The sequence below is a fragment of the Tripterygium wilfordii genome, chromosome 21 (genome assembly GCF_013401445.1).
Source record: "Tripterygium wilfordii isolate XIE 37 chromosome 21, ASM1340144v1, whole genome shotgun sequence".
Classification (NCBI taxonomy): Eukaryota; Viridiplantae; Streptophyta; class Magnoliopsida; order Celastrales; family Celastraceae; genus Tripterygium; species Tripterygium wilfordii.
Window position 1 is genome coordinate 13238224 of NC_052252.1, and position 27689 is coordinate 13265912.

At 36.8% G+C, this 27689-nt stretch overlaps 4 protein-coding genes across 7 annotated transcripts; 3 read left to right on the top strand and 1 right to left on the bottom strand.

The window, feature by feature from the left end:
• Positions 1–3369: 3369 nt before the first annotated feature.
• Positions 3370–6843, top strand: LOC119988719 (uncharacterized protein At5g65660-like). The gene is made up of 3 exons (XM_038833868.1): positions 3370–3473; positions 3547–3850; positions 6303–6843. The coding sequence occupies exons 2-3, from the start codon at positions 3578–3580 to the stop codon at positions 6462–6464; spliced, it is 435 nt and encodes a 144-aa protein (XP_038689796.1). The 5' UTR covers positions 3370–3473; positions 3547–3577; the 3' UTR covers positions 6465–6843.
• Positions 6844–9214: 2371 nt separating this feature from the next.
• Positions 9215–10099, bottom strand: LOC119987946. The gene has a single exon (XM_038832853.1). It carries the CDS (start codon positions 10097–10099, stop codon positions 9215–9217), a length of 885 nt encoding a protein of 294 aa, XP_038688781.1.
• A 3089-nt stretch (positions 10100–13188) lies between these two features.
• On the top strand, positions 13189–14035 carry LOC119989978. The gene is made up of 2 exons (XM_038835767.1): positions 13189–13422; positions 13514–14035. The coding sequence occupies exons 1-2, from the start codon at positions 13207–13209 to the stop codon at positions 13754–13756; spliced, it is 459 nt and encodes a 152-aa protein (XP_038691695.1). The 5' UTR covers positions 13189–13206; the 3' UTR covers positions 13757–14035.
• A 4108-nt stretch (positions 14036–18143) lies between these two features.
• Positions 18144–27240, top strand: LOC119989279 (katanin p80 WD40 repeat-containing subunit B1 homolog KTN80.3-like). Of its 4 annotated transcripts, none has more exons than XM_038834708.1 (18): positions 18144–18458; positions 18941–19071; positions 19636–19753; positions 19989–20215; positions 20327–20429; positions 20872–20942; positions 21156–21230; positions 21319–21462; positions 21584–21767; positions 22026–22547; positions 23315–23371; positions 23453–24255; positions 24713–24838; positions 25091–25165; positions 25292–25404; positions 25762–25878; positions 25967–26035; positions 26784–27240. In XM_038834708.1, exons 1-18 carry the CDS (start codon positions 18434–18436, stop codon positions 26842–26844), a joined length of 3021 nt encoding a protein of 1006 aa, XP_038690636.1. In that variant the 5' UTR covers positions 18144–18433; the 3' UTR covers positions 26845–27240. The 4 variants fall into 4 exon arrangements, 3 of the variants coding, with proteins under 3 accessions (XP_038690636.1, XP_038690638.1, XP_038690637.1); XM_038834710.1 differs by having other exon boundaries at positions 22200–22547; XM_038834709.1 differs by lacking the exon at positions 26784–27240 and adding an exon at positions 26263–26642.
• The last annotated feature ends 449 nt before the right edge of the window (positions 27241–27689 follow it).

A 27689-nucleotide genomic window follows, 5' to 3' on the forward strand; every position in this document is an offset into this window, starting at 1 on the left:
TAGGTTATTTTACTAATCTCCCCTATGCCACGTGGACAAGGAGGAGAGCTGTTATATGATTGACACGTGGATAAAGAGTTGTAAATCCACAATTCCATACACACCAACAAAATTATCCGTTTTGAGTTGTTCGATTTCAGTGTATATATCGGATCCGCATGATTTTGTTTCTCCTTAGGTCTAAGCAAATGGATTTTGGCCCAATTCACTCAAACTTAGAAAAAGACCTTGTTGTAGATAAGGGGTGGACTTAACCCTTATAAATGATATTGTCACCACATTTTTTAACGATGTGAGACTTTACAAATAGCAAAAAGTTGGAACCATTGGATTAGCACATAGACCGACATGGTGCATGTGATGATCATTGAATGGGATGACAATGCCCCCTTTTTTTTGGGTTACATTTATTAAAGAAGCCAATTATGAATATAAAGTGGGTCTTAGAGTTTAGGGTTGCATTGTTTTTTTGGGTGTATTTGGTAAATGTTGGAGTTTTTAGTTACTTATGGTGTGGTTAGAAATATGTCAATTTTTTAGGGGTGTAAATTTATTGGAGTGTAATTTGAAAAGGCCAAGGTGCAATTAAAGTTCCCAACTTTGTTTTTGTTGTTACTTAGAGTCATATATTGCTTCAATTTATCGTATTGGAGTGGAGTAGACTACTATTGTAAAAGATAATAACACCTCCTTTTATAATATCAATAGTTTTTTAAAAATTCTTAATAAATAAAAATTATTAATGATTTTAAATCTAATAATGCTGTATTTTTTGTTGAATAAACAAATTGAATTAATTAAAAGACACGGATGGAAGACTTACATGGTGCTAAGCTGTTGGAAAAAGTTCAATGGTTGAATACATGATTCAAAGGTGGATTTGGAGCCTTCGCAATTTGTATAAAACCATAGAGTTTATAATTTGAATTAAATGATATGGGAAGTGTGTCACATCACCATGCATTTTTTGTTTTCCCTTTTTTAAAACTTTAATGATTTTAAATCTAATACTGTATTTTTTGTTGAATAAAAAAATTGAATTAATTAAAAAACACGGATGGGAGACTTAAGTGGTGCTAAGCTGTTGGATATAAATTGTGTAACATGTTATTTATTTTTTAAAAAAAGTTCAATGGTTGAATACATGATTCAAAGGTCAAAATCTTATGGATTTAGGGCCTCCACAATTTGTATAAAACCATAGAGTTTATAATTTGAATCAAATGGTATGGGAAGTGTGTCACATCACCATGCATTTTTTGTTTTCCCTTTTTTAAAACTTATCCGACTTTTTCCTCCACAATTATAGATGAATTATAAACTTTAAGAAATTGCATAGCCCCAAATCCGTAGAAGCACCGTGACTTGGTAACATGGGTGCTACGTAGGAACATGAATTGATTTGTTGGAGTACCTTTTTTTTTTGAAAAACCAGGCAAACGAAGCTCCTGGGATATCATTCACTATAAAACTGTAAGTAAACTTACACATGGGAGAAACTTCGAAGAAAGAAAAAAAAAAAACCCTCACGATACAAAGATAAAACCTCAAACAAAAAAAACAATACAAACAAAGATCAATCAAGAGGAGAAAAAACCGAAAAAAAAAAAAAAAAAAAAAACACCATAGAAACCATTAACCAAACTTGAAATTTTGATCTCTTTCACACGCACCCATCAAAAAACTTGGGACCTCCTCTATCCAGATGATTGGGGAATCAGACCTCAAGGCCTCTTTTGCCAAACAATGAGCCACAGTGTTCCCCTTGCGACGAATATGTTCTATCTTCCATGAGAGGAAACCCCTTAATCTCCTCTTAATCTCATGGATTGTCCCACTCCAGGCAGAAAGGTTATCATGTTCAGATAGGATATCATTAACAATTGCGACGAATATTTGTTGGAGTACCTTTGTCATGAGTTTGGCTATATGTAGATTGTAGGGGCTAAGATAAAGGAATGGGGACAAGTAACCTGTATTGTCCTGATGAGGTGAGTCATGTCGTGTTAATAAGAACCGTTGGATCATATTTTTGATCTAATGGGTTTAAAAAAACTTAGAATATTGGATCATATATTTATCTTATGATCCAATGGTTCCTATCACCACTACAGGCCAGCCCCCTGATCCATGTTGTCCAACCCAAGGTGGTAAGAGGAAAGTGGGGATTGTTTTGTAGGGTCTCTGACTGTTTTCTTGTTTTTTTTTTTTTAATTTAATTTTTAATTTTATCAGTTCCCATGCAAATGCAATGTGTACCATCCATGTCTTTGTATATGTTTGTATTATTATAAATTTTGGACTCTTGCATTTGTCATTTTGCCCTGAAATCTACTTTTAATTTCATAATGGCCCTTTACTTAAAAATTGACATTTTAACCATCATAGCCCTCAAGAAATGAAAAGTAGGTGGTACTTTTGATAATTTTGTTGATAGATTTGATAACATATAAATCACAAGTTAAAGTCTGTTTAATGGTTGGGTTATTGGGCTGGGCCCCCACGCATGGCCCATGACACAACAGGAATTTCTCATGTGTCTGGAAAGGAAAGGAAAAAAAAAAACTTTATTAATTATTTGTTGATTATTTATTTTTGAGAGGAGAAAAGAAAATATATTCTTCTGGCGTTGGGACTTTCTAAGATGCTCTATCCAAGTAGTGGATGGGAAGTTGATACCTTTAATTTGCATGTTTTGTGTCCTCCTCATGTTCAATTAAAGATGTTAAAATCTTGGCCATTATAGTTAATTGTCCATTTAAAAATTTCATAAAGTTACTTCAACTCATATTTAGGTTGAAAAAAACTTTTGAATAATTGAAAACTGTTGAAGATTCAGTAATTCATAGATTTATTTATCATTCATGCACAATTATGTAGTAAATGGTAAAGATTAGTTTAATTAATTACCGATTAACCTACAAATACCAAAAACAAACTAAAAGTGGAACCACCAAAATGATGCCCAGTGGGCAATAGCCCCAACAAAGAAGATCCAAGAGTGACAAATCGAAAATGATAAAAGATCTCAACAGTTTGATATTTCATATATTTCAAATGTTGAGTTATACGTACAGAATTCAAGTTAATTCGTGCGTTCAACATGTTTCACGGGATATATGTGAGATAACTTGGATCTCCGCAGCTGAGATTCCTATAATTACTTTTGTCACTTTTATCTTTTCCTTTTTTACAATTTTGGGCTAAATGAACTAAAAAGTCAATTGAACTGCCAAATCAACCAAACAGTCATTTAAATGTTACAAAGAGGGCCATCCAAATTCCAAAGCTCTCCTTTTTCGCCATCCACATCCAGATACCTTTCCTGCATAGATAGATAACCCACACAACCCCCCAACCCCCCAACCCCCTCTGTCTCTCCCTGTTCCTCTTTTTTGGTACCTGGAGAACAAACTGACCCTTCAAGTTCAAGTAATCCTTCAAGCTTTGATACTAGTGCATTAAAGCCTCAAGTACCGCCTCAACTTTTGTTAACATCTCTCTCCCTCTCTCTCTCATACTGTCCCAATGAATTTCTTGATGAAGGTGGAGCATAGTTGAAATTGGAGCTAGAACAATGGGAGGGGGAGATAGCTTTAATAGTACTTGGCCTCCCGTTGGAGCTCCTTTGTCGAATGTGCAAAGAGATGAGCACTGGAGCAATTTTGACAACTCGGTTAGTGCGGTGTCGTTTGGTTTTGTAGCTACTGCAATTCTAATTTCTATGTTCTTGGTTATGGCCATATTTGAGAGATTCCTCAGACCCACATCAACTGCCGGTGGTCGGGGACATGGTGACCTGGAGTCCCAGACCGATTTCAATGGAAAGCTTGGTCACCCTTCACCCAAAGTGAGTGACCCATTTGTTCGATTTTGGTGTATATTTGTTTTATTCATTTATTTAACGATCTATGCATGCACAAAGTGTTTTTCATTTCTGGGTTCTGTTGAAGGTCCTTCTTTTTTACTATGCTAATGCCTGATTTTCTTCATCTTGAGTTCTTGAATTGGTAAGAAATGCATTTTGGTTCTTGAGGAAATGTTGTTGCTTCTTTTTGACAGTTTGGTAGGTTGTTTTGATTTTTCCAAATAGTGATGATGGTTGCTCTGACATAAAGTTTTGGTGCTCTATACTTTCCTCCATAAGAATGTGTACTGTTTTGGACTAATTACAAGCATGCTTTTCAGTGTGTGATTTCTTTTGACTTGAGGAAACTTTAGCCAATTAGCTTTCTTTCAGAATGTGCCTCATTTCATCTCTATTTCTTGAACTTTGCAAGAGTTGGTGTTACTTTTTGTATATATTTACCAGATATTTTGTTCTAATGTTCCATTACCCGACTGATCCAAGTGTAAATTCAACAGTAAATCATCCTTAAAGTCCGATCAACTTGTAGTTGTAAAAGTTGCAGAAGTCATATGATCCAACTAGATAAAGGAAAATAAAATAATGGAGGATCCCTCTACCTCACGCAGTCTCATCGGAATTCACACGTTCTAGTCTAATTTTCCTCATGTAAGGACTTTTCTTGTCTAGTAATTATGATTGTTGGGGCTATGGCCCATTCAAGAAGTTGTCTATTGCCTGGTTGGTCCCAAACCAAACTGTCTTAGGACTTCACAAGGTACTACTGTGTTTAGACCCACACAGCTGGATGTTTAGCCATCAAATTTATTAGCACCAAACTTTGTGTTGCTCAGCATGGGCAATGGCCTTGTCGGAGACAGGTTTGTGGGCGAGCCTTAGTTTATGGTCTGTTATATATTTCTCAATGAACCTGTGTGTCCAGCTAGCTTCATTAAATAAACAAATTGTGCTTTATCATGTGCTGTTGAAGTACAACTATGATGGCAATTGGACTAGTGTAGTTCTTAAGTATCTTATGAATGATCCAATATGGGTGTGGTGCATCAATTCGTGGGTCTTCCGTGTGTCATAAGTTTGAAGAAACATAAAAGGCCCACCTCATAATCCAACTTAAAGTACTTAATTACTTTATTTGAGGCAAACTCTTATGCAATGCATGTTATAGAAAGTTCAACAGGTAGTTGTAGCTTTTACTGTGCTATTGTTCTGAAGCACCACATTCGCGCCTTTTTGGCTCATAAGGATTCGATATTCGGTGAAGTGTTTGTACATTCCAAGCTGGGAAAGAAAACCCTTATAGTTAAATCCTTTGTGGCTAGTGCTCATCAGAGGCATCAGTTCCATGTTAACAGTCCAGATACTCAAGTCAGTATCATTATCTTTGAGTGTACACTTGAGTCTGTCTTGACTTAGTAATGCATTCCGCCACATTGTATGAATAGGAGTCAACAAATTCGGTAAAGCTACTTCATCCTTTGCACCTTAGAAAAACTGAAGTCAAGGCACAATCTGTCTGTTGTTGCGATGGTGTTGTTATCTTGTCTAATGGGCCAAAATGAATAAAAGAATAGGAAAGAGAACAGATAATGCATAAATCCATGTGCTTAGGCTCTATGAGCATGTTTTCTTGTTCATTTGTTGTTTTCTTCCTTCCATTTCTTTAATTGATGACCAACTAAATATCATTTTGATATAACCGTTGAACCACCAAGATTCAAAATTTCTGTCTGAGCTTCTTGATAATGTAGCTAATTCTGTCGAGGCATCGTATCAGAACCATCTCTGTTCTACAGCCATATCACAATGTAATTAAATTAAGAAAAGATAATGCAAAATTGGCTTTGCTTCTCTCTCCAGTTCTTTTCCAAGTTCTTCTTGTTTTGATATTGGATTCACTGAGGTGGATTGTTGGCCTAGGAATATTGTTGAAAACTGATTTAGTAGGTCTTCGAAATGTCAGTTTTATTTTCTGCACAAATTTGTTCCTTTCAAAATTGTGCTGGATCTTTCTTTTATGACCTGTGGTTGAGATATTGTACACTGCACAACTATTAGGAGATTCATTTTGTTATCTCAATTTGAGGCATCGGAATTTTGTTGTCTATGGTTGCTTGAGTTGTAAGATAGTGCTGACGTTTTTTATTTGACGTCTGAAGATCAGATACCTTTATACAGGTTGCACGCAGTGCATCATTACTTTGTTAGTGATTCCAGTTGACCAATATTAATCCACTGTTCTGTTGGAAGCTTGAAAATGGTTTACTTGGTGATTATATGTAAGATGGATATGTTTAATGATTCGAAAGGCAAATATTATCAAAAGATTGGTCTATGAAAGACACTGTTTTTATCTTTGCCTTGTGAGTCCTTTATCCTAGTCATTCGGGAGCATAGTCAGTTGCTCTCCTACTAATCTTTCTTGAAAACTTTGCAGATGACTGTGTATGCCAGTGGAGTTTCAGTCCTGATGCCCGGAGATAACATTCCCAGCTTCATTGCACACCCAGCCCCCGTGCCTTCTCCTCCGGAACGAAATCCATGGCCTCACCATCAACACAATCCATCTCCCAGCCCCACCAGAAATTCAACTTCATGACAAGAAAGTTAGACTTCGCAGACTGCTCGACACACGGCTGCAATAGGATAGTGAAATTGTCTTCACCAGGCATGCGAAAGCAAGCACGCTGATTCTGCGTTAAGGGAATGAAAGCCATTTTTACCAAGAGTTCTTTTATGCTGTGTACATAATATTAGTTTTTGATGGGTTGGTTGGCTTGGCATCTATATTTTTATATCCAATGTGATGGAGCAAGCCTCTACCCATGGTCAGGTAGCTTTGTATTCTCCCATCTCTTTTTTATGTTCGAAAATTTTCAGAATGTTATCTGGATTCTTGAAAGATGGGACTTGAGTGACCAGTAAATGTATCAGTCTGTGAAAGGGGAATGTAGTTTCCTAGTTGGATTGCAATTCCCGAGTGGGCCCAGGAGATCCTGGGCCAATACTACTCTGATTGAAAATCTGAAGTGGGCCTTTGAGGTCATGAACTAGTCGGCCCAATAGAAATCCATACTTACCAAACCCAACATCTCCATTACGAGACAAGAAATAAGACGATTTGTCTGTACCAATCCAATCTTTGAGAGGAAGAGAAGCCAAGCCCCCATCATTATCAAAATTTGAACTTTGGGAGCTTCAAAGATTCCTACTGTACTCTGTACATTGATCCAATTTGCCCATATTTGGATTTGCATCAGCACAAAATAGCTCAATTATTCTCTGCCAATAAAAAAAGCCAACAACAAACAGCAACTTCTTAACTAGAAAATTAGGACCACAACGGCCCCTCCCTTGCTTCCCCCTACACCAATCAAAATTCCAATTTATTACTAGTACTTATCATGAATATGTCATGCCTTTTTGTCCAAATATAAAACCCCATTTCAGCGATTTATTAGACAAAATTAGTGATCATGGTTAGGTCCCTTTACTACCCACAACCAACTTAGTTGGAAAGATAGGACTATTTGCACCCCACAGTGCAAATAGTCTTCATCGTTGGAAATGAACATGAAAAGCTCAAAGTTGTTCCTTCTCCTCTCTAATCACTGTTGTGTCTTAAATTTGATAATATGTCTTGAAGGGTATGTAGCATTTCTTCTAGGGTTGTTATTGGTACGGTTACCGTTACCAAACACGGAATACCGTTACCATACCAATTCTTTCGGTAACTCAAAAAATGTTACCGTTACCGTTACCGAAAGAGTCGGTATACCGATTGATCGGTAATGATAAGTCGGTAATTGGTAAATTTACCAATTCTTAAAACCTATTTAAAAAAGAGAAGAAAAAAAATGCATCAAGTAGCATTGTGCTTAATAGTCATTGTATGAGACTACAACACTTTCATCTTGCCTACAATACCAATAATAAAAACGATAGATTAACGAGAAGGATCATTGTGCTACATGTGAATAAGAGAAAATACCTATCAATCGGAGAAAAAAAGAAAAGAGAATTCACATAACATTATTCCAACAATCTATAACGGAAGATCTTTCATTTCATTAATTTCTAATATTTTTAGTATTCAAAGTGTTTTAAACTCCATAGCAGGAAAGCTAGAAGAAACAAGATAAATAAAGATAAAATACCATAATGGAAAGGGAGAAGAAAAGCATGTAATCAATACCAACAAAGCATTTTGTTATGTAACAAACACCGCTTTAAAGTTAATGAAATTGTTACGAGTGATATATAAATGATAACCCTAAAAATAATCAATGGTCTAGATTAAATTAGATCAATCTAATGGACATAATTAAATAAAACTAAAACTAAAAATAATATTAATATATATTTAATATATATGTCGGTAATCGGGAAGTTTATCGGTTTTGAACTTTGCTTACCGTTACCGTTACCGAAATCATTGGTAAATTTACCGTACCGAACAATTGGTAACGATATACCAATCTTCTGCTATTTTCGATAACCAATTCGTCGGTAATGGTATACCAATGGATAATTTACCATACCAGTAACATCCCTAATTTCTTCAACCAATTATTCAAGTCCTGGTGTAGAGTTAATAGAGCACCAAATCATGAGAACACTTGCAATGGTGGAAGTGTTAATGTCCCCAATAAAATTAATATTGGGTCTCACCTCTATTACATAAAAAGTCAAGTCAAACACGTATTCTAATACAACCACATCAGCAAAACACATCTTCCAATACAACCACATCAACAAAACACAAATTTCTATACACTTTCTCTTCCCACCTAACATGGAGGCCAACAACATTTCATTCCCACATATTATCTACAACAAAACTACATCAACACAAAATACCAATACATCCACATTAGCAAAACACTTCTTCCAATATAACCACATAAACAAAACACGTTTTACAATACACATTTTACAATACAACCACATCAATAAAAGAGAATATCTTTGTTGACCCAATAACACTTTACCATTACAAGTGCCCTACCATATTTACATTTTCAACAACCCAGCCATCCCCAATAAACACCCATTTCACCATGTACCTCGTTTTTTATCGATGATGACTTTACACTATAGTGTGTGTCACATTGTGTGGTGCCAACTGCCAAGACAAAAAAAACACAAAAGAAAAAGGACCAAGGAGTACAGAAGTTGAAACGGAAATCAAATCATCTGATTGACCTTTGACTTAAATAATATTCACATTAAATAATTAAAAACTAATACAAAAGAGAATCTAAGCAGATTTTCATTGCCGGGAAATCTAACTCCGGCGAGAATGTCCCCGGCAATGGTGTGTTGTGCTGTTGTGTCTCTTTCTAATCTCTAGAGAAAGATGAAACATTCCAAGGACACAAGTGGGTTTTCAAGAGATTCATTTGCAGTAGCATCACTATTTGTACTACTCGGCCGCTTATTACCATCCACACTGTTTTCCTCCACATTCCTTCCCCCATTCACGGCCGGATCCAATCTGACCCGACCCGGAGATCGATTCGTCCTCCTTGTAGACGGGCTTCGACTCATTTTGGATCTATTAGCAGCTGCAGCACCAAATCCTGTCCTCCTCCCAGAGCTCTCACCCGGATCCCTCCTTCTTGGATCGGGCCTTGATCCTCCTCTTCCCAATTGACCCACTTCCCTACTGTGAACCATCCTCACTGACCCACCACCGATGGCACCGTTTCTTTTGGCGGGTGAGTTTTCGGATCTTCGGTTGGGTGACCTGCCCACGACCCGCTCTCGCTTTGGTCCAAAATCGCCGGGATACCCGTTTCTGGATGCCATTTTGGACGGAGATCTAGTCACTCTCTGCCTCACCTCATCCTCATCATCTCTCTTATCAGTAATTGTGGTGGAGACACTCTCGCTCAAGCTCAAGCAGGAGCTGCAGATCTCTGAAACTTCAGAGACCTCTTGCAACCCCTGCTCAACCTTGCAGCCTCTGCTTTCTTTGACCTTGTCTAGCAATATTGGTTCAACCCAATTTTTCTTGCATTCCTGGCTTTCTTCTTCGTTAGGGTTATTGGGGATGTTCGTCGTGGGTGGTGTTGGTGTTGGTTTAGGTTTAGGAGTTACAGAGAGAACTTCCTTGACAGTTTCTTCTTCAGCTGACGGAGGTGGTGCTCTGCTTTCATGTGCGGACTCAGATCTTGACTGGTGCTTTTGAGAAGACGAAGAAGCTCTGTCGGTGCTACCACAGCAACCCATTCCGATTTCAAGATGAAAGATTCAGGAACTAGAGAGACATTGTTTGAATTAAGTCGAAAGATTGGAGCTTTCAGTGCCCAAATTGGTGGTGTTAAGACAAAAACAGAGGTTGCAGCTTGAATGAGTGATTCACTCTTACAGTGGAAGACAAGACAAGAGGGGACAATGGGTCGGGTAGTTAAAAACCGAGAAGTGCGTGAACAAGAGAGAGATCTACGAGTTCTTTTTTTTCTTTCTTTCTTTCTAATACTGTCAAGGATTATATGTCCCAATAAAATATTTTTTGGATGAAATTATTTCTCAAAATAATACTAAACGATATTAAAGATGGAGTGATTAAACGTCATTAAATATTTGATATAAACTTATCAAATATGGATGTAAATTTATAAGGTAAAAAAAATGATGTAAACATGATACTTTATGTCGTGTAAATAAAATTTCCCTTCTTTCTTTCTAATATTGTCAAGGATTATATGTCCCAATATAATATTTGGATGAAATTATTTCCCAAAATAACACTAAACGCCATTAAAGATGGAGTGACTAATGTAGTTTTTGTTTCCCCGGTCATCTGTGATGGCGGGAAACATGATTTGATAATCACACTGTAGAGTAATTTTTGTTCATTCATGCAAATTGGAGTGGTATGAATGAACAAAATTTAAAAAAAAAAAACGTTCGAGAAAAAAAACTTAAAACCACCTTGTCAGAAATTTAACTCGACAATCCATATTCAACCTGTCATAAATTTTACTCAATAATCCATATCTAGCAAAATACATAAAATATTAATCCTTTGATCCAATATAAATAAGCCATCATCAGAGGGATACAATAAAAATAAACACATAAATTGTCATATGATTCAAGCAAAGACAAATATCATATAGTCTTGTGCCTACTCTATGCGGCGGGAGTAGTGGATGGACCAACCTCATCATGCGTCAATTGAGATGGATGCATAACAAAGTCAGTTGCACGAGGAATGTGACCACGTCGGTGTGATGGACCTACAAGATATCTACCATCACATCAGTGTGCGAAACGGGTGGGGAGGAGAGACAGGAGAGATAAGGTGAAAAACGCGTGGCGCTGGTATTTTCGTTGGAGATTGTGGATAAGATTTGGACTAGTCACGCCGTCAGTAACAACGCAACTTAATTTTTTCAAAAAGTTTAACGTGACTGATATTTTAACACTATTGATGGTGGCATGAATGGATCACGCCATCTGTGATGACTTGATCATATAAAAATTACAAAGAACACGTCATTCAAAATAACGTATAGTGTTATACTGAAAAATAATTTCATCCCAATGTTATATTGGGACATATTATCTTTGAGGGATAAGTACGGATAGACCACTCAAAGATAGGGTCATTTGCAATTGGGTCACCTAAGCAAAAAAATTTCCAATTAGGTCACCCAATGTCTTAAATTTTTCCAATTAGGTCATTCCGGTCAATTTCCGATCAATTTCTACCGGAAATTGCTGACATGGCTAATCACGGCCACAGATCAGCGTTTTTTGCTGACGTGGATTTTACTGACGTGGTGACATGTAATATTTTAATAATTAGAAAAAAGAAAACTAAAAAAAAAAACAAAACCCTGAAGAGGTTAGCAACCTAGGTCTTTTCATCCCGCGTTGGACTCTATCTGCCTCCATCTCCATCTCCCTCTCCCTCTCCCTCTCCCTCTCAGTCATTCTGGTTCATCGTCGCCATTGGTGCTTCGATTTCGTTCTGGTTCAGCAATCTTGGTCGCGCGTCCTCCATTACTCGTGTAAGTCCTAATTTCATCAATGTCGATACCCTGTTTTGCTTTGTTCTGTTGAGTACAACATGGGGGCTTAGAATCTTGGTGTGTATTTAGGCAATCAAACACACTGGGTATGGCTTCAGGGCTTTTTGTTTGCTATTTTCATGCTTCAGTGTTTATTTTTAAATTATTTAGGTTGATTGGCGTGGAGGTTTTGAACTTCAATTGTTATTGTAGGTTAATGGCTCCTATTCTCTTCAATATGATAGTACATCATGGGGGTAAGATGGTGTATAAGAATAGTCCTCCTAAAGTGGAATATGTTGGAGGGGATGTGAGCACTTGGCAAGATTGTAATTCAGAGAGGTTTTCTTTGATTGAAATATTGAAATGTTTGAGAGAGATTGGGTATAATAGTATGAGGAACTGCTGCTTCTTGATGCCAATGCATAGTATTAAGGATGGTTTAAGACCTCTTAGGAATGACCAAGATGTTCTTCGAATGATTGAATTGACACAAGGAGAGGATCATGTACACGTATATGTTGAGCATCCAGTGGAGATACCAATATTCTATGAAGGTCCAATTCCTGATCCTCAAGCAGTTGTTGATGTTGATGTTGATGTTGAGGTTTCGACTGATTCTGAGCATGAAGAAGAGGATGAGTCTGAGCATGGTTTAGAGGCAGAATCTGGGCATGATATCCAACATGAATCTGAGCATCAAGATGAAGAGTCTCCTGAAGTAGTTGTGGAGGATGCTCCGCAGGAATCTGTACATGTTGATGAGCAAGATGAAGGGTGTCCTGAAGTAGTTGTAGAGGATGCATCTGATACTGACTCTGGTCCTGAATTCTTAGAACATTATGTGACTGAACAGTTAGAGGATCTTGATCAACAAAATCCCATTGACTCAGATGATAGTGAAATTGATGTCTCTGTTACAAGAAATCCCAAGGGACCTATTCATAATCCAAATCTGGGGTTTAAAGAGGTTAGGCTAGAATTAGGGATGCAGTTTAGCACTTTGAAAGAATTCAAGATTGCAGTGAAAGACTATGCTGTAAGTGGAGGATATCAGCTCAAATATGGGCATAATGATAAGCGCAGATGCCAACTAGTATGCAAAGGGAGAGTTGATTGTCCTTGGAAGGTTTGGTGTAGCAAAATTAGAGGTCAAAGTACTTATCAAATAAAGACACTAGTGGACAAACACAATTGCACTAGACTATTTGTCAACAAACAGGCTTCAGCTGAGTTGTAGGGATTAGAAAATGTTTTCAACAACATGTTGAGTGGTTTTGAGCATGTTTTCAACACATAGTTCGTCCTCTTAATGGTATGAACATGTACCCTAAAACTCATGCTGAGGCAATACTTCCACCACCACCACGAACAAAAATGGGTAGACCACAGATAAAAAGGAGGAGGGAAGAGGGAGAGAGGCAAGATCCATCAAGGTTAAGGAGGGTTTACCCTTTGATCAAGTGTAGTAAATGTGGACAAACAGGACATAATAGGAGGGGCTGCAGAGTGACTACGAGTGACCCTAATGTGGTGAGGATTATCTATTTCATTACATGAACTGTTACATTACATGAACCTGTTTTATTACATTTTGTTAATGTATAAATTTTCTATTATACAGGCTAGTACCTCTACTGCCCCAGCTTCTGCCAGCAATACAAGAAGAGGTAGAGGTGGTGGCCCAAGGAGAGGTAGAGGTGGTGGCCCAAGGAGAGGTGCTGCCCCAAGGAGGGGGGGTGTCCAAACAAGAAGAGGAACCAACATCACAAATGAGACTATTGGTGCAGCAACATCTTCTTCAAGGGTTGCTTCACTCCTTCAAACAACTCAAGAATCGGTGTGCACTGGTGTGGGGCAGAATTAAAATGCATTAGTGGTGCTTTTGTATTTCTGGCTGGTGATTAGCTAGTTAGTCATATATAAATATAGTAGTAGGCATATATAGTAGGCAGAATTCAAATGCAGTAGTGGTGCTTTTGGAGTTCTTTGTTTTTGAATGGTTTAGGTTTGAGTTTTTGGATGGATATTAGTAGGTGCACCATATGATTTTGTTGATCATCTTTTAGCACATGGTGACAATATGATGATGAATGTTTATTTTTGATGATTTTAGTTTGTTACAGGTGACAAATTTTTTTTAAAATGTCACTTATTGACCACAGATTGTGTAACATCTAATTAAGTGGTGTATTTGCAAAAAAACATTACCCAGGAATCAATTTCAAGGGTATAACAGTGCAAAATGTTGTATAATTTGAAATTTTTTTTAAAAAATATTAATAATAAATAAATATAAAATATAAAATTCCACGTCAGTAAAATCCACGTCAGCAAAAAACGTTGATCAGTGGCCGCGATTAGCCATGTCAGCAATTTACGGTAGAAATTGATCGGAAATTGACCGGAATGACCTAATTGGAAAAATTTAAGACATTGGGTGACCTAATTGAAAATTTTTTTGCTTCGGTGACCCAATTGCAAATGACCCTATCTTTGAGTGGTCTATCCGTACTTATCCCTTATCTTTGACAATGTTAGATTGGGAAAAAACTCAAGATCCACATAAGCCCATTTATTGTTAAGAATTGTGTACAGTTACACTTGCACAATCAAAAGACTAGAAAGTACAGTTGATTCGTTCTTTCTTTCTTCATTTGAGCCCCAAATCCCCAAATAGTTTTTCAAACTTTCACTCCTGTTTGAAAACAATGAGTAATTTAAATGATACTTGTGTATATGATATTTCATAGATGTCTCAAATTGGAGTTTTCTGTCCCTTCCATGTAATAAAAGAAAGACCTTCTCCGCTTTCTTCTATCAATAATTTTTGGGGATTTTCTTAATGGGTCTCGTGATCTGTGTCTCATCATTTTGATTGTTTCCTCAAATTTTTTAATGAAGTGGTTCATGTTTTGGGTTTTGGATATTTTTATCATATTCACAACCGCAAGCACATGTGAGCTCATGCGCATTAACGTTATCTCCAATCAATGCGGGCGGTCTGTCCATCATATTCATAGGCAAGCATGCATGGGTCACCCAATAATGGGCTTTGGGTGATTCTTGTTCGGCCCATGACCGCACTTGTTAGTTGTTACCCAAATATGCTCAAACCTAAAACAAGCAATGAGCCCAACTTAACATAACGGCCGAAGCCCATGGTAGTTACACTATTGAGTATTGACAATCCCCTATTGACAATCCCCCAGCGCAATACTAATTAATCATTAATATTGATTAAACAAGCAGGCTCTTTTACCTACATTATATGCAGTGTGTTTTGCTATCTTATGATATGGTTTATTGACTAAAAAACTAATCATTTGATATATATAATGTTTTAACAGTTATATGATATGGTTAACTTCAAAAAAATAAAAATAAAAAATCAATGCTCTAACAAGGATGGTTGCATCTTGCAAGTGAGCCGTTGATTGAATGACAATCATATTACATATAAGGGATCACCCACCCATTAGGTAATGGGGTTCAAATCTTACCCCCTCCCTAAACCCTTATTTTCAAAAAAAGGATGGTTGCATCCCTCTCTAAATGGAACATATCATGTTCGAAACTAATCAAGGGGTCGAAGAAATCAGAAACAACACGTACTTGAAAGCGCGAAAATAATGCATGCATATGGTAACATTTTCAAGTGATTTAGAAACTCTAACAGTGCATTTGGTTGTTGTTTTGACTTTTGAGGGGGAAATGGGGTGAGATTAATATATTCTCTAGTTTGATTGAGTTTTGGAGGGTGGAATCCCAAACTCATTCCACCCTCTATTATCCGCGAGGGAAAATAAGTTTTGATGTGTAAATTAAAGACTATTTTAGACTTGTTATAAAATATTGTTTTATTTTATAAAAAGAAAAAAATGATAATATGAAAATTGTAGTATTAATATTCTCATACTCATGCTCACTCTTTATTTTATCCCAAACATTACTATACTCACCTCACACTCATCTCCTCTTCATCTCATACTCACTTCACACAATTATGAACCAAATGCCCCATAAAAGATAATATTAAGGTTTTTTAAGTTTTAGGAAGCTCTATCTAACATTATCTTGCTTGGTGGAAAGTTGGAGAGGTACCCAAGATACAATTAGAGCATCCACAATGGGATGATTTTGAAGCACTTGAGATGATACTTTCTTGATAAGTTAAGTGCTAAATGTTCACAATGGATATAATGGAGTGTATTTCAAGTACTTGAAATGCTACTTTTTTGATAAGTATAGCGCTACATGCACACAATGGGTGAAAAATGACACTTGAAAATTTAGTTGTGGAAAAATGATATTTGAGAGTTGGAGTATGTATATAGTTGATGAATAGTGAAGAGAGATGATGAAAAGGAAGAGAGATAAAATAGAAAAAATGAGTATGAAGTGTTGGAATATATAAAGTGTTGATGAATAGTGTATATTATGAGATTCACTCATCCAAATAAATTGTGCCACGCAGGATAGATGAGAAGAGAAATAATGATTTTGAAATGCTAGATATTTGATGCATCACTATGGATGCCCTTACATTCTGGCCTTATTTATTGGATGATGTTCCTATTATCGCTTTAATATTTTTTTAGGTAATTAGTTCCAATTTATATAATTATTTCTTTTTGAAAATGTTAATACTTCCACTGTCTGTCTGATTACAGTTGAAACTTGAAACTAGATGGCCGGTTTAATACACAATTGATTTGCTATATGTCCAAGTAACCCTGCAGGTTTTGGCTTTTACTAGGCGTGTATTGCTGTTGGTGTAACTTTCTTTTCTTTTCTGTTTTTTTTCCCCTTTTAATGAGGTGTAACTCCTAGAATGCTAACAGTAACAGTGATTTGATTTGTTTAGGATTTTTTAAAGGTTTGTTTAGGAATTTTAATATTCATGTCGGCTGGAACTATAATTAAGATTGGATCATTTAGAGGGAAAAGCGACTTCCAAGGACAAATTCTTTTTGCGTAGGAGATGTTGGTTGGCTTTCTTACAGTCAAAGTGTTTATTATTACTTCTTTAATATATAATATTAGTGTCCAAACAAAGGACCTTGCAGCACACTCGTGACTGAAGTGTACAACATGTAGCACTGATAACTCTTTTTTTTTTTTTTTAAATTGTTGATTGGATATTCGATAAGAGTCTAAATTCAGGCAGTCAGAATTTTTTTATTGAGGCCGAACATAAACCTGTGCTCGAGAGACAACTGTCCATACACTGATAAGGAATGTACGAATTCTCGAGAAGAGAGGAGCCGTGGTGGTCCCTCGAACAACCCAGATTCTACGAGTGACCAGAAAATTGGATCTCACCCGAATTGCCCCATCCATCCTCCTAAGGAGGAGTTTTGCTTTAGAGAAGTATGCCATGCTAATGTGTTTTGGATGATCCACATCTCAGGGTCAGGCACTGATGAACACATTGAACTATCCATGTGGCTGAGAGTCCTCACAACCCAGGCACAATGACGCAATTATCAGGGACGTGCTCTACCACTGAGCTAATAGCCCGTAGTGCGCGCCTCCACTGAGGCCTGCGATGTCAAAAGCAAGAGAAACCCCATCCATCTCATTCAACTTGTTCCGTGTGGTGACATGGGGACCTAAAAAAGGGGATCTTATCAACTTGTTCCGATCTAGGATAATAAACTGATGAGCTTAGTCTTACTTCACGATTGAGAAACGAAAAAAACCTGTGCATACAAAATTTTTTCGGCCCGATGACATTAAACTGTTATACCAGAACTACTGATGGTTGCTTATTCCAACTCCTTAAACTAAACTAAACTAAACTAAACTAATTTAATTTGCAAGTACATTGTCAATGTCAAACAAAAGACTCTCAATCACACAACAAGAAATTGTTGTTCAAGGAATCGCTTTGGCTGTTATTTGTTAATATATTCCTTGTCTAATTTAATAAAAGTCGTTTTCTTTTATTAAAAATGTTTTTTTTAAATTTTATTTTTGGTTTGTAAATATCAGAATATATACACCACCAACATTACCAAATAAAATTAAAATAAATATAGAAAATCTCTGCCCACTGTTTGGTTGGTGTGTTTGGACATCCACTAGGAACTGAATGATCGTCAAGAGAGACACGCCTGTGGACGGTGGAGGGGCATGATTGTCAATGCGATCAGAACTTCGGACTTTTTGGTAATTTTGCGATGGATAACGTGAGATGAAGAGGGGTATTATAGTCAAACCACAAAACAGTAGAGAACTGGTTCAATCAATCATGGTCTGGTGTGGAATCTAAATTCCAGCTCTCTTTCTTTCTTTCCATGGTCGTTTGTTTTACCGATAATCTTTTTTTTTTCCTTTCTACTGTGGTTGGAGAATCTGAATTCCTCGCACCGGAATCCTGTTCTTTCTTTCGCGTTGGATTTTCATTTCCATTTTTACCAAGCAAAAGACAGAAGCAGCCTTTTTTCCGACCTCATTCTCTCAAGCAAGGCTCGCGGGAAGTGTATTTCGTTGAGTCTCTTCATTTGAGCTTGAAATCGGTTGCTAGGTTTCTTGTAGAATGGCGAAGGGTGGATATAAGCTTCGTATCCTTGCTTGTGCTTCTTTTTTTTGCAGTTGTTTTGTAATGCTTTGCTCGAATCGGCTTAATCCGTGAAAAACTGTTGAATTCTTGGTGATTAAGTTTGTTTCTCCGTCTAGTCTGAGTTGTTATGGATCCAGTGTTGAATTCTAGCTCGAGCTTGTTTTGCTGCTCTTGAGTTTGATTTGCCCTATTTTGGAATGGAGTCATTATTGTTGTTGATCTCCATTTGGTAAATTAGGAATTAATTTAGGTTCTGTACTTCTGGTCTGGTAAGCAGGAAAGTAAAAGAAAGTTGTATTTATATTTCTCATGGTTTTGTTTCCGCAACACAGTGTTATAACCGAGTTGAATCAATGTTCAAAATTAGGTTAAATTTGAGTTTGCATTATGGTATATCAGTTATATCACTTCCTTTGCGGTTTTAGTACTACTTGTTATTGGCTTCTATCTCTATTTTGGATATTCTTAACTAATGTGTGGTAGAGGAATTTGTGGCTCATTCAGCCAATGTGAACTGTCTAAGTATTGGAAAGAAAACCTGTAGGCTTCTTATAACAGGCGGCGACGATCACAAAGTTAATCTTTGGGCGATTGGCAAGCCCACTTCTTTAATGGTTAGTTTATGTCTTTGTTTCAACTTAATTGTCCCCTAAACAAAATGTTGATCCATTAGACACTCTTTTGGCTTCCAATTGTTGTTCATTAGGTCATAATAAGTTAAATTTTGTGGAATTGAGATTAAATATTTCTATCCTTTGGTTACTGGAATTGTAATTCAAAGAATGTCAATTTTATTTTGAAAGCAAAGTTTAAATTGGAATTAATCTATGTATTGTTATTCCTTTATGCACTAACAATTGCAGTTTGACACATTAGGTTCCATTATCCTCATTATGAATTAGTGCTCCAAAAGGAAATTTTCATTTTAGATGGAAATATATGTTGTGGTAGTTAGATTTAATTGATGAATGATGGATCATTTTGTGATGATCTGTTCATTTACTCTTGTACCCTTTAATGGTTATTAAGCTTAGAGTTTCCTTTAATTGACTGTTTTTCAGACCTGTTTTATTCAATTTACTTATGTGAACAATTCATCTTGTGAAAAAGTTTTTGGTGACTGCATAATATTACTTTGCATTTTAAGAACACTGGTGAAATTTTCTTTTGACATGCAGAGCCTGTGTGGTCATACAAGTCCGGTTGAATCTCTTGCTTTTGATACGGCAGATGTTCTGGTGCTTGCTGGAGCTTCTACTGGCGTGATAAAGCTGTGGGATCTGGAAGAAGCAAAGAGTAAGTAATTATCTACTCAATTGCTATCTCATTGCTGAAAACAAAAATTGGACTACTTGAGTTTGGGAAGAGATTAGTCGGTTAATGATTGTAATGTTTGACTCCATATAAGAAATCAGAACTGCAACATTAGTTCTGATTATATACCTTACGCATGTAAAAGCAATGAACTATTTCATTGAGTTGTAGTAGTCTGATGGCAACCATTAATGCATTTATTATTCTTGAAATATAGTGGTTCGCACTCTTACTGGACACAGATCCAATTGTACTTCGGTTGAGTTTCATCCATTTGGTGAATTCTTTGCATCTGGTTCAATGGATGCAAATCTAAAAATATGGGATATCAGAAAGAAAGGATGTATTCACACTTACAAAGGTCATACTCAAGGAATCAGTAATATCAGGTTTACTCCTGATGGTCGCTGGGTTGTTTCTGGTGGATATGATAATGTTGTAAAGGTAACATTTATTTTATAGTGTCAAAAAGAAAGAAAGAGGCTTGCACTTTTCTGTGTTTTTTTTATAAAAAAAATAAAATTTCATTGGCATGCCCCTCTCATTGTTGAACAGGTGTGGGATCTTACTGCTGGAAAGCTCTTAAACGATTTTAAGTTCCACGAAGGACACATTCGATCCTTAGACTTCCATCCCCTTGAGTTTCTCCTGGCAACAGGTGAGTATGTGATGTCCATGTGAGCTAGTTTAAGTTACTTCCTTTTGCTTTGTTTGCTCATTACTGAGTGCGATTAGCTTACATAGTGAATTTCCAATTTACATACAAGTTCAGTTGAATATGTTGCTTTTGATACAGCAGATGTTCTGGTTAAAAAATTGTTTGTATTCTAAAACTATGGTGCTCTGGGACTTGCAACAACTTTCTTGAGGCTATTTGCTTAGCGTGCTTGTAATCTTCTTTGCACCATCTTGGCCCTTCTCTAGCCATGTTCAGTTGCAACTGTGCAGAATTTATGTTTCTTCTTGCTGATCTATGAAGGTCATAAATGGTTGTTAGTGTTCATTAGTTGGCATCTCTCCATTACCCACAGAAGTAAAAATGTTCACAAAAATTTTCTTAGAAGTAAAACAAATTTTCTTTAACATGAAACCTTTTCCAGGTTCGGCGGATGGAACTGTGAAATTCTGGGATTTGGAAACTTTTGAGCTGATTGGATCTACAAGACCTGAGGTACCTGTTCTATCCTTCACATGTTCCATAACCATGGGCTCCTTGTAAAAAAAATTCGTAAGTTTGGCTCCTTAATAATTGAAAATGGATGCATCTCTAGACAAACTTATGTCTCGTATTTCTTGGTTTGATTAATTTCTCATTCTGATTTCTGAATTGACCAATTTAAATTTTATGCCACTCCTTTTAAACAATTATTTTCTTTCTTTTCAGGCTACAGGAGTGTGCACAACGACCTTTCATCCTGATGGACGGACTCTCTTCTGTGGCTTGGAAGAGGGTTTGAAGGTTTTACATTATTCTTTATCCTGGAATATTGCATGATTTCATCTGGGAATATAATTTTAAAATCAGGTTTTATGTTCGTGAGACGCAGGTTTATTCGTGGGAGCCAGTAATTTGTCATGATTCTGTTGATATGGGATGGTCGACACTCGTTGACCTTTGCATTCATGATGGAAAACTTTTAGGTTGCTCATACTATCAAAATTCAGTTGGCATTTGGGTAGCAGATACATCGGTACATATACTTATCCAGTCCATTTTATTTTTCCCTTTAAATTTATTGTGTTGTCTGTGTAAGTTTCTGAATTTTCATATCTAACTTTATGATAACCTTGGTTCTTGCTTTTCTCTGCCAGCTTATCGAGCCATATGGAGCTGGTGGCTTTGTACCCAAACTAACTGACTGCACAGAGCAGAAATGTGATCTCCCTGGAAGTCTTTCGTTGGAGAAAGTAGGAAGTTGTGCAAGGTTGGGTTTTGGTTTACACTGTCCAGCTCCAGATTATGAGACAAAGGAAATAAAGAACATATATGTCGACTGTGAGTTGTTTTTTCTAATCTCTTTTCTTTTAAATGGTGGTGCATCCTCAAAATTCTCATTTTGAGCGTCTTCTTTTTTTTATATGTCATCTTTCTTTCACATGGCCATAAAGCACGCCTGAAAATCAAATTTACTGAATATGGCTTTAACAAGACAATGCTTATGGATAATATCGTTTTTTCTGATGCATTTCATCTTCAAAATTGCATTTTATTGTCATGCTCTTGCTGACATGCCATTTTGTCTTCCATATAAAGCTGCAATTGGAAATCCTGTTGCATCACCGAGAACTGGGTCTTTGAGTTCTCCTAAAGTTCTCTTCCCATTGAATTCTGAGGAAAGTAATCTTCAGACATATAACCAGGATCCTGCGGCATTGGTGCGTGCAAGCTTGAATGGGCAGGGACATGATAAATCTTTCATTGTGCCAGGTTCTGTACCTCGTGATACTCCTGACGCAAAAGAGACCTCCGATTCCGGAAGGGAATCAATCACGTTTTCGAGAACAAAACCTGGCATGTTACTTCGACCAGCTCATACTAGGAGGCCGTCAACTACCAAGTGTGATATTGATAAAGCATCGGTGCCTATTGAAGCCGGAACTCTGTGCAATATGAAAAGTGAGAAAGAGCATTCAAATGGTCCAAACCTCCAAAAACACCTTTTATCAGAAGATGGAGTTGGAAAATCTTGTGGGCAAAAAGATTCTAATATCAAAAATGTTGTTTTTAATGTTGAAAACATTTTATCACCACAAACGCCATCCAACAAATCAAAGCGTAAGTTATTGTTGGCATGCAAAGAATTAATTGCTACGAGCCAATTCTAGTTATATTCTCAAAATCTATTTCACCAGTTTTTTGCTTGATTGATAATATCATATAACCTTGAATTCTGTTTTTTTTTATTAAGAAACCTTATTTCAACAATGTGGCATACTGTTATATTTGCTTTACTCTCTCTTTTATGTTGAATCATGGGTCGCAATATCTCACAACCTTAAACCTTAAGTATATTGTCTACATTCGCAGGTGTTTGATTGACTTTTTTATTCACATTGTCAAACATTTTGTTGTGAATCTTGCTGTCTTTGCCTTCAGATACTTGCAAGCTTGCGATAATATAATTCTTTTAGTTTAGCCATTCACATTGATGCCTACTTTGTAACCTTGCTAATTCTTTGATGATCTTTTACGTGATTTCCTGATACTTGAATATAATCCTTCTCTTGAAGTTTGAAGATGTTATCGTGGATTATATTGATCTTCATCACCAGCTTAATAGTAAAAATTATCGGCTTCCGGTCCTGATAAACCCTAAGCTTTTGTCCTATTCACTTTCAACTAAATGAATTACACATCCTTTTTCTGCTGTACCCTGCAAAATATCACTACATTATCATACGTTGTCTTTCTTTGAGCTTCATCAGTGTATTTAGTTTGTTTCGTGATTGTTTTGTCTTTTCATTTTGCGTTTAATAATAGGTTGTGATACAGATGAATGTTCTATTTCCGGAAATAATAATTATTATTCATTATTTTTCCAGGCAATGAATCCTCAGAATGTAACAACGAAATCAACTCTGTTAAAATTATCAATGGAGGTTTGTGTTTGCTCTCTTCCTAGAAAATTTTCATGAATGTGCAAATGAAGATTGAGCTTTATATAATTGTTCCTTTTGCAGTTGCAGTTGTGGCGGGAAGGACACGCTCTTTGGTAGAGAGATTTGAAAGACGAGAAAGACTTGATAGCAATGGAGATGAAACAATAAATATTACCCACCAATCCCAACAAAAGCTTAATAGCAATGAGGGTCAAGAAACTAATACTACTAAGAGTCAAGAAAAATTTAAAAGTGATGATGGTCAAGCAACTAGCACTACTCAGAGACCAGAGAAATTTTATAGAGATAGGGATGAATCCTCTAATACGATCCCTAGTCAAGAGAAGTTTAATAGCAATGTGGACCAAGCAACTAGTACTACACAGAGGCGAGAGAAAGTTAATAGCAATGGAGGCCAAGCACCTAGTACCACCCAGATTCAAGAGAAAGTTAATAGCAATGGAGGTCAAGCAACTAGTACTACCCAGATTAAAGAGAAATTTAATAGCAATGACGACCAAGCAACTAGTACTACGCAGAGGCGGGAGAAATTTTACAACAATGGGGGTCAAGCAACTAGTACCACCCAGATTCAAGAGAAATTTAATAGCAATGAGGGCCAAGCAACTAGTACTATGCAGAGAAGAGAGAAAATTAATAGCAATGGGTCTCAAGCAAGTAACACTACCCAGATTCAAGATAAATTTAATAGCAATGGGGGTCCAGCAACTAACACTATGCAGAGACGAGAGAAATTTAGTAGCTATGGGGGCCGAGCAACTAATGTTCCCCCGAGATTGGCGAGATATCGCCGCAGTGAGGATCAAGCAACTATTATGAACCCCCATGTTGCACCTGAAATGGATAGAGCATCTAATCCGCAGGTGAAATCTTTGCATCCTTGAAGGGATTTTTTTTCTTTCCAGTACTCTAGGCACAATGGAGTAATGGTAGTTTTGAATTTCATTACCTTTACCAATAAAATATTGAGGCGCTGAAGTTATGCTTTTGTTTGTGGAGTTCATGTGGAAATTATTGGATGTTCTTTATTTAATTGGCGTTTGTGATTGAAAATCATCAAGAGCTAAGATGGCCTTATTCTAGCAGAATCATGGACTTCTTCAATTCTCCTTTGGAAGAAATAGAACAGGAGTTTCCTGTTTCTGTGTCATCTAGTAACCTGTCCCTCAGTTGAATTTTTTTAAATGGGTTGAAGTGGCTTTGTACCATTGTTCTTGAAGCATTTGGCTAGTAGAACACACTGCAATTAATTTGCACATGCATACTTTCAGATTTTGTCCGCCAAACTGGTTTTTATTTTTGTTTTGTGGTGACTGATAGACAGATGAGCCTCGGATTTCTGGAAGGGACTCGACCTTTGCTAATCATAGGGATATTACTGAAGATCTGATGCAAACTCATGATGTATTCTTAAGTACCCTTCGATCCCGCATGACAAAATTACAGGTAATTTTAGTGTCTGTATGTGCGCAATAGCATCCATACCATTTCCTTTCTTGTGTGTTTTGATAAAAGGTGATCTCTGATGTGTGCATATATGCAACTACCTTTATTTAATCACCGTAAACTTTATGGCAGTAGAAAAGGAACAGTATTATATTTCATTGTTCGTATGTCAGCATGTTAATTATGTCTTAATGAGGACCTTGTGCATTATTTCACCGGGAGTCACTAAAAGGAAGTTTTAATGTGGATCAGGTGGTACGACATTTTTGGGAACGGAATGACATCAAAGGGGCTATTAGTGCCATGAGGAAACTTCCAGATACCTCAGTGGGTATTTATTGGAATAGTTCATGCGTGTTTCATATTCTGTTACTGATTGTTAAAACTAGTATATGAATGTTTATATATTTGACCTTAAATCTAAATAGTTAGTTATTCCTGGTGTCGTTGCAGGTGCAGGCAGATGTGATCAGTGTACTCATGGAGAAAATGGAGATCCTTAACTTGGATTTATTCTCTTGGTTGCTTCCTGTTCTTATGAGCTTACTGGACAGCAAGATAGAAAGGTAACATTAATGAATAATTTTCCTTGATGCTGTTGCACTCAATGTGGTCCTTCTGAACTTGAGCCATGTGCTCCAACTAGAACCTAAAATCTGATCTGGATAAGACTGCAGAAAAAAAAAAGAAAAAACTGATTGGAGATGGTTTATTAAAGTATTTTTTTAAGCTTTTATGACGAGTGAAGCCAATTAACATGAAGGAACATAGATCTCTATTCTCAAGTGAAACATAGATATACGGATGACCTCAAATTGATTGTTAATATCTGGGAAATTGAATTTCAGTCATTTGGGAAATGGCTCTTCGTCTTAGTTTTGGTAGTCCATTGGGGTTCTGACTGATATTTTGCAATTATGCAGGCACACAAAGATCTCAATGGATATGCTATTGAAGCTTGTAGCAGTTTTTGGCCCAGTAATACGCTCAACCATGTCAGCACCTCCAGCTGTTGGCATTGATCTTCAGGCAGAGCAAAGGTTTGTTAATTAACATAACTCGGGTGATCTAGTTTCAATGGATACATTTATGACAAGCTTTTTTTTTTATTTGGAACATTGAGCACAGGCGAGAATGCTGCAACCAGTGCTTCATCCAACTTCAAAAAATCCAGAAAATTCTCCCTTTACTTGTAAGGTAAGCATTTTGTCCCCATGTTTTTTATATGTCAATCCCTTGATTTATACTGAACTGCTGCCAAATCCTCTTGGCTTTTTCCCATGATTAAATGATACCTTGAAGTTTGTACAACTACAACCCGTAATCAGTTATACAATAAGGCTGCTTGTCAAGATGGGATGTGGGTTGCTCCCTTTCTCTGTCTCTCTCCCCCTCTAAGAAATTTGGATGTGTTGTTAACAAAGTGACGCAGGTCAGAATTGTAGAAGACTAGACATTGTTCTAGCTGGACGAGACCCCTAAGATTTCACAAGCGAGATAAATTACGGAATCCAACAAAATATAAGGGAAGAAGATATTTGGAAAGAGAAACTTGCATAAATTACACTATAAAATTTTTAGATTACTAGATTTATTTGCTCCACTCTATCATATCCAAATTTATGTCTTCCACCAATCAGTTATCATGTACACTTCTTCTGTATTGTTTCCATCAATATCTCTTTTCTTCAAGCTCGAGATACATATTTCTATGCTTTGTATACATACCATCTTAATTATTATTTGTAATCTTGTTTCTTATTGTCCAGAATTGTAGAATTTTGGGAGATCCAATTTGGGTGTTCTTTGGTGTAGTTAGTGTGTATTTTTTTTTTTTTGCCTCTTTTTGATGGACAAGGACTCGTGGAAATCACCTGTTGATTAACGAATTTAAATAGTTCAAAAAGAAGTACATTAAGAAAATCCATTCTTAATTTTGGTGCAGGAAGGGTGGTTTGATAGCCAAATGTGCTCAGGAATTGAATCTAGTTCTTCGAGAATCATAATTTGTGCTGCTGTCCATACCTAGTCTCACGAAATTGGGAAAGAGTGGTGCAGCTCGTCCCTTGTTACAGGATATGTTTGCAATACAAGACCCTTTTTTACATGTAAATTCTCGTATCCAACAACATGTGCCCTGCTGCCTCCTGTTGCCTGATTTTGTTGGTTCCTTGCAAGGCAAAGCTTGGAGAAGTACCGTCTAGTCTCGACTACCGTGACGTCGTAAAATGAAGATGGAACTCATCTCCCAACTACGGAGGACCGAGCTTTCAGTGGTGCACAGGAATATGTTGTAATTTTGAGCCTTATATATAGTATTTGTTCAAATATAAACGAATCTCTCGGCCATTCAGTGTATACCATATATATTGTTGAATGAAAATTTTGAACTTCCTTGAGAACTGCTTTGACTTCTTTTTCTGGTGCTAGCAGAGTTTTCCCTTCGTGGATTTGGGGGGCCAGGCATTACAGTTAGTGGGCCCAACCTATCTAGCCGAAAGAGTTCAAACCAGAGGCCCAGCAGACACCAACGGGTTGTTCACGTGGCAGTGGACCCACATATTCGAATGGTGAGCATAGAAATTATTATTGTTTTGTCCAAAAAGAAATACCACACACGTGTCACAAACCTGTTGCTTTACATTCTCCGCCCTTTATCCTCCTAGTAATAATAATCTTGAAACAAAGTTGTTGTGTTGTTGTACAGAAAATATGGGGAAAAGTCTTCTTTAACATTATTGGAAGAATTTTCTTTTAATTGATGTTGCTAGGTAAGTTCCCCATCCTTAACGTTTGCTTTTTGGTCCATTTTGAGAAACGCCAGGTATAAAAAAATAATAATAATAATAAA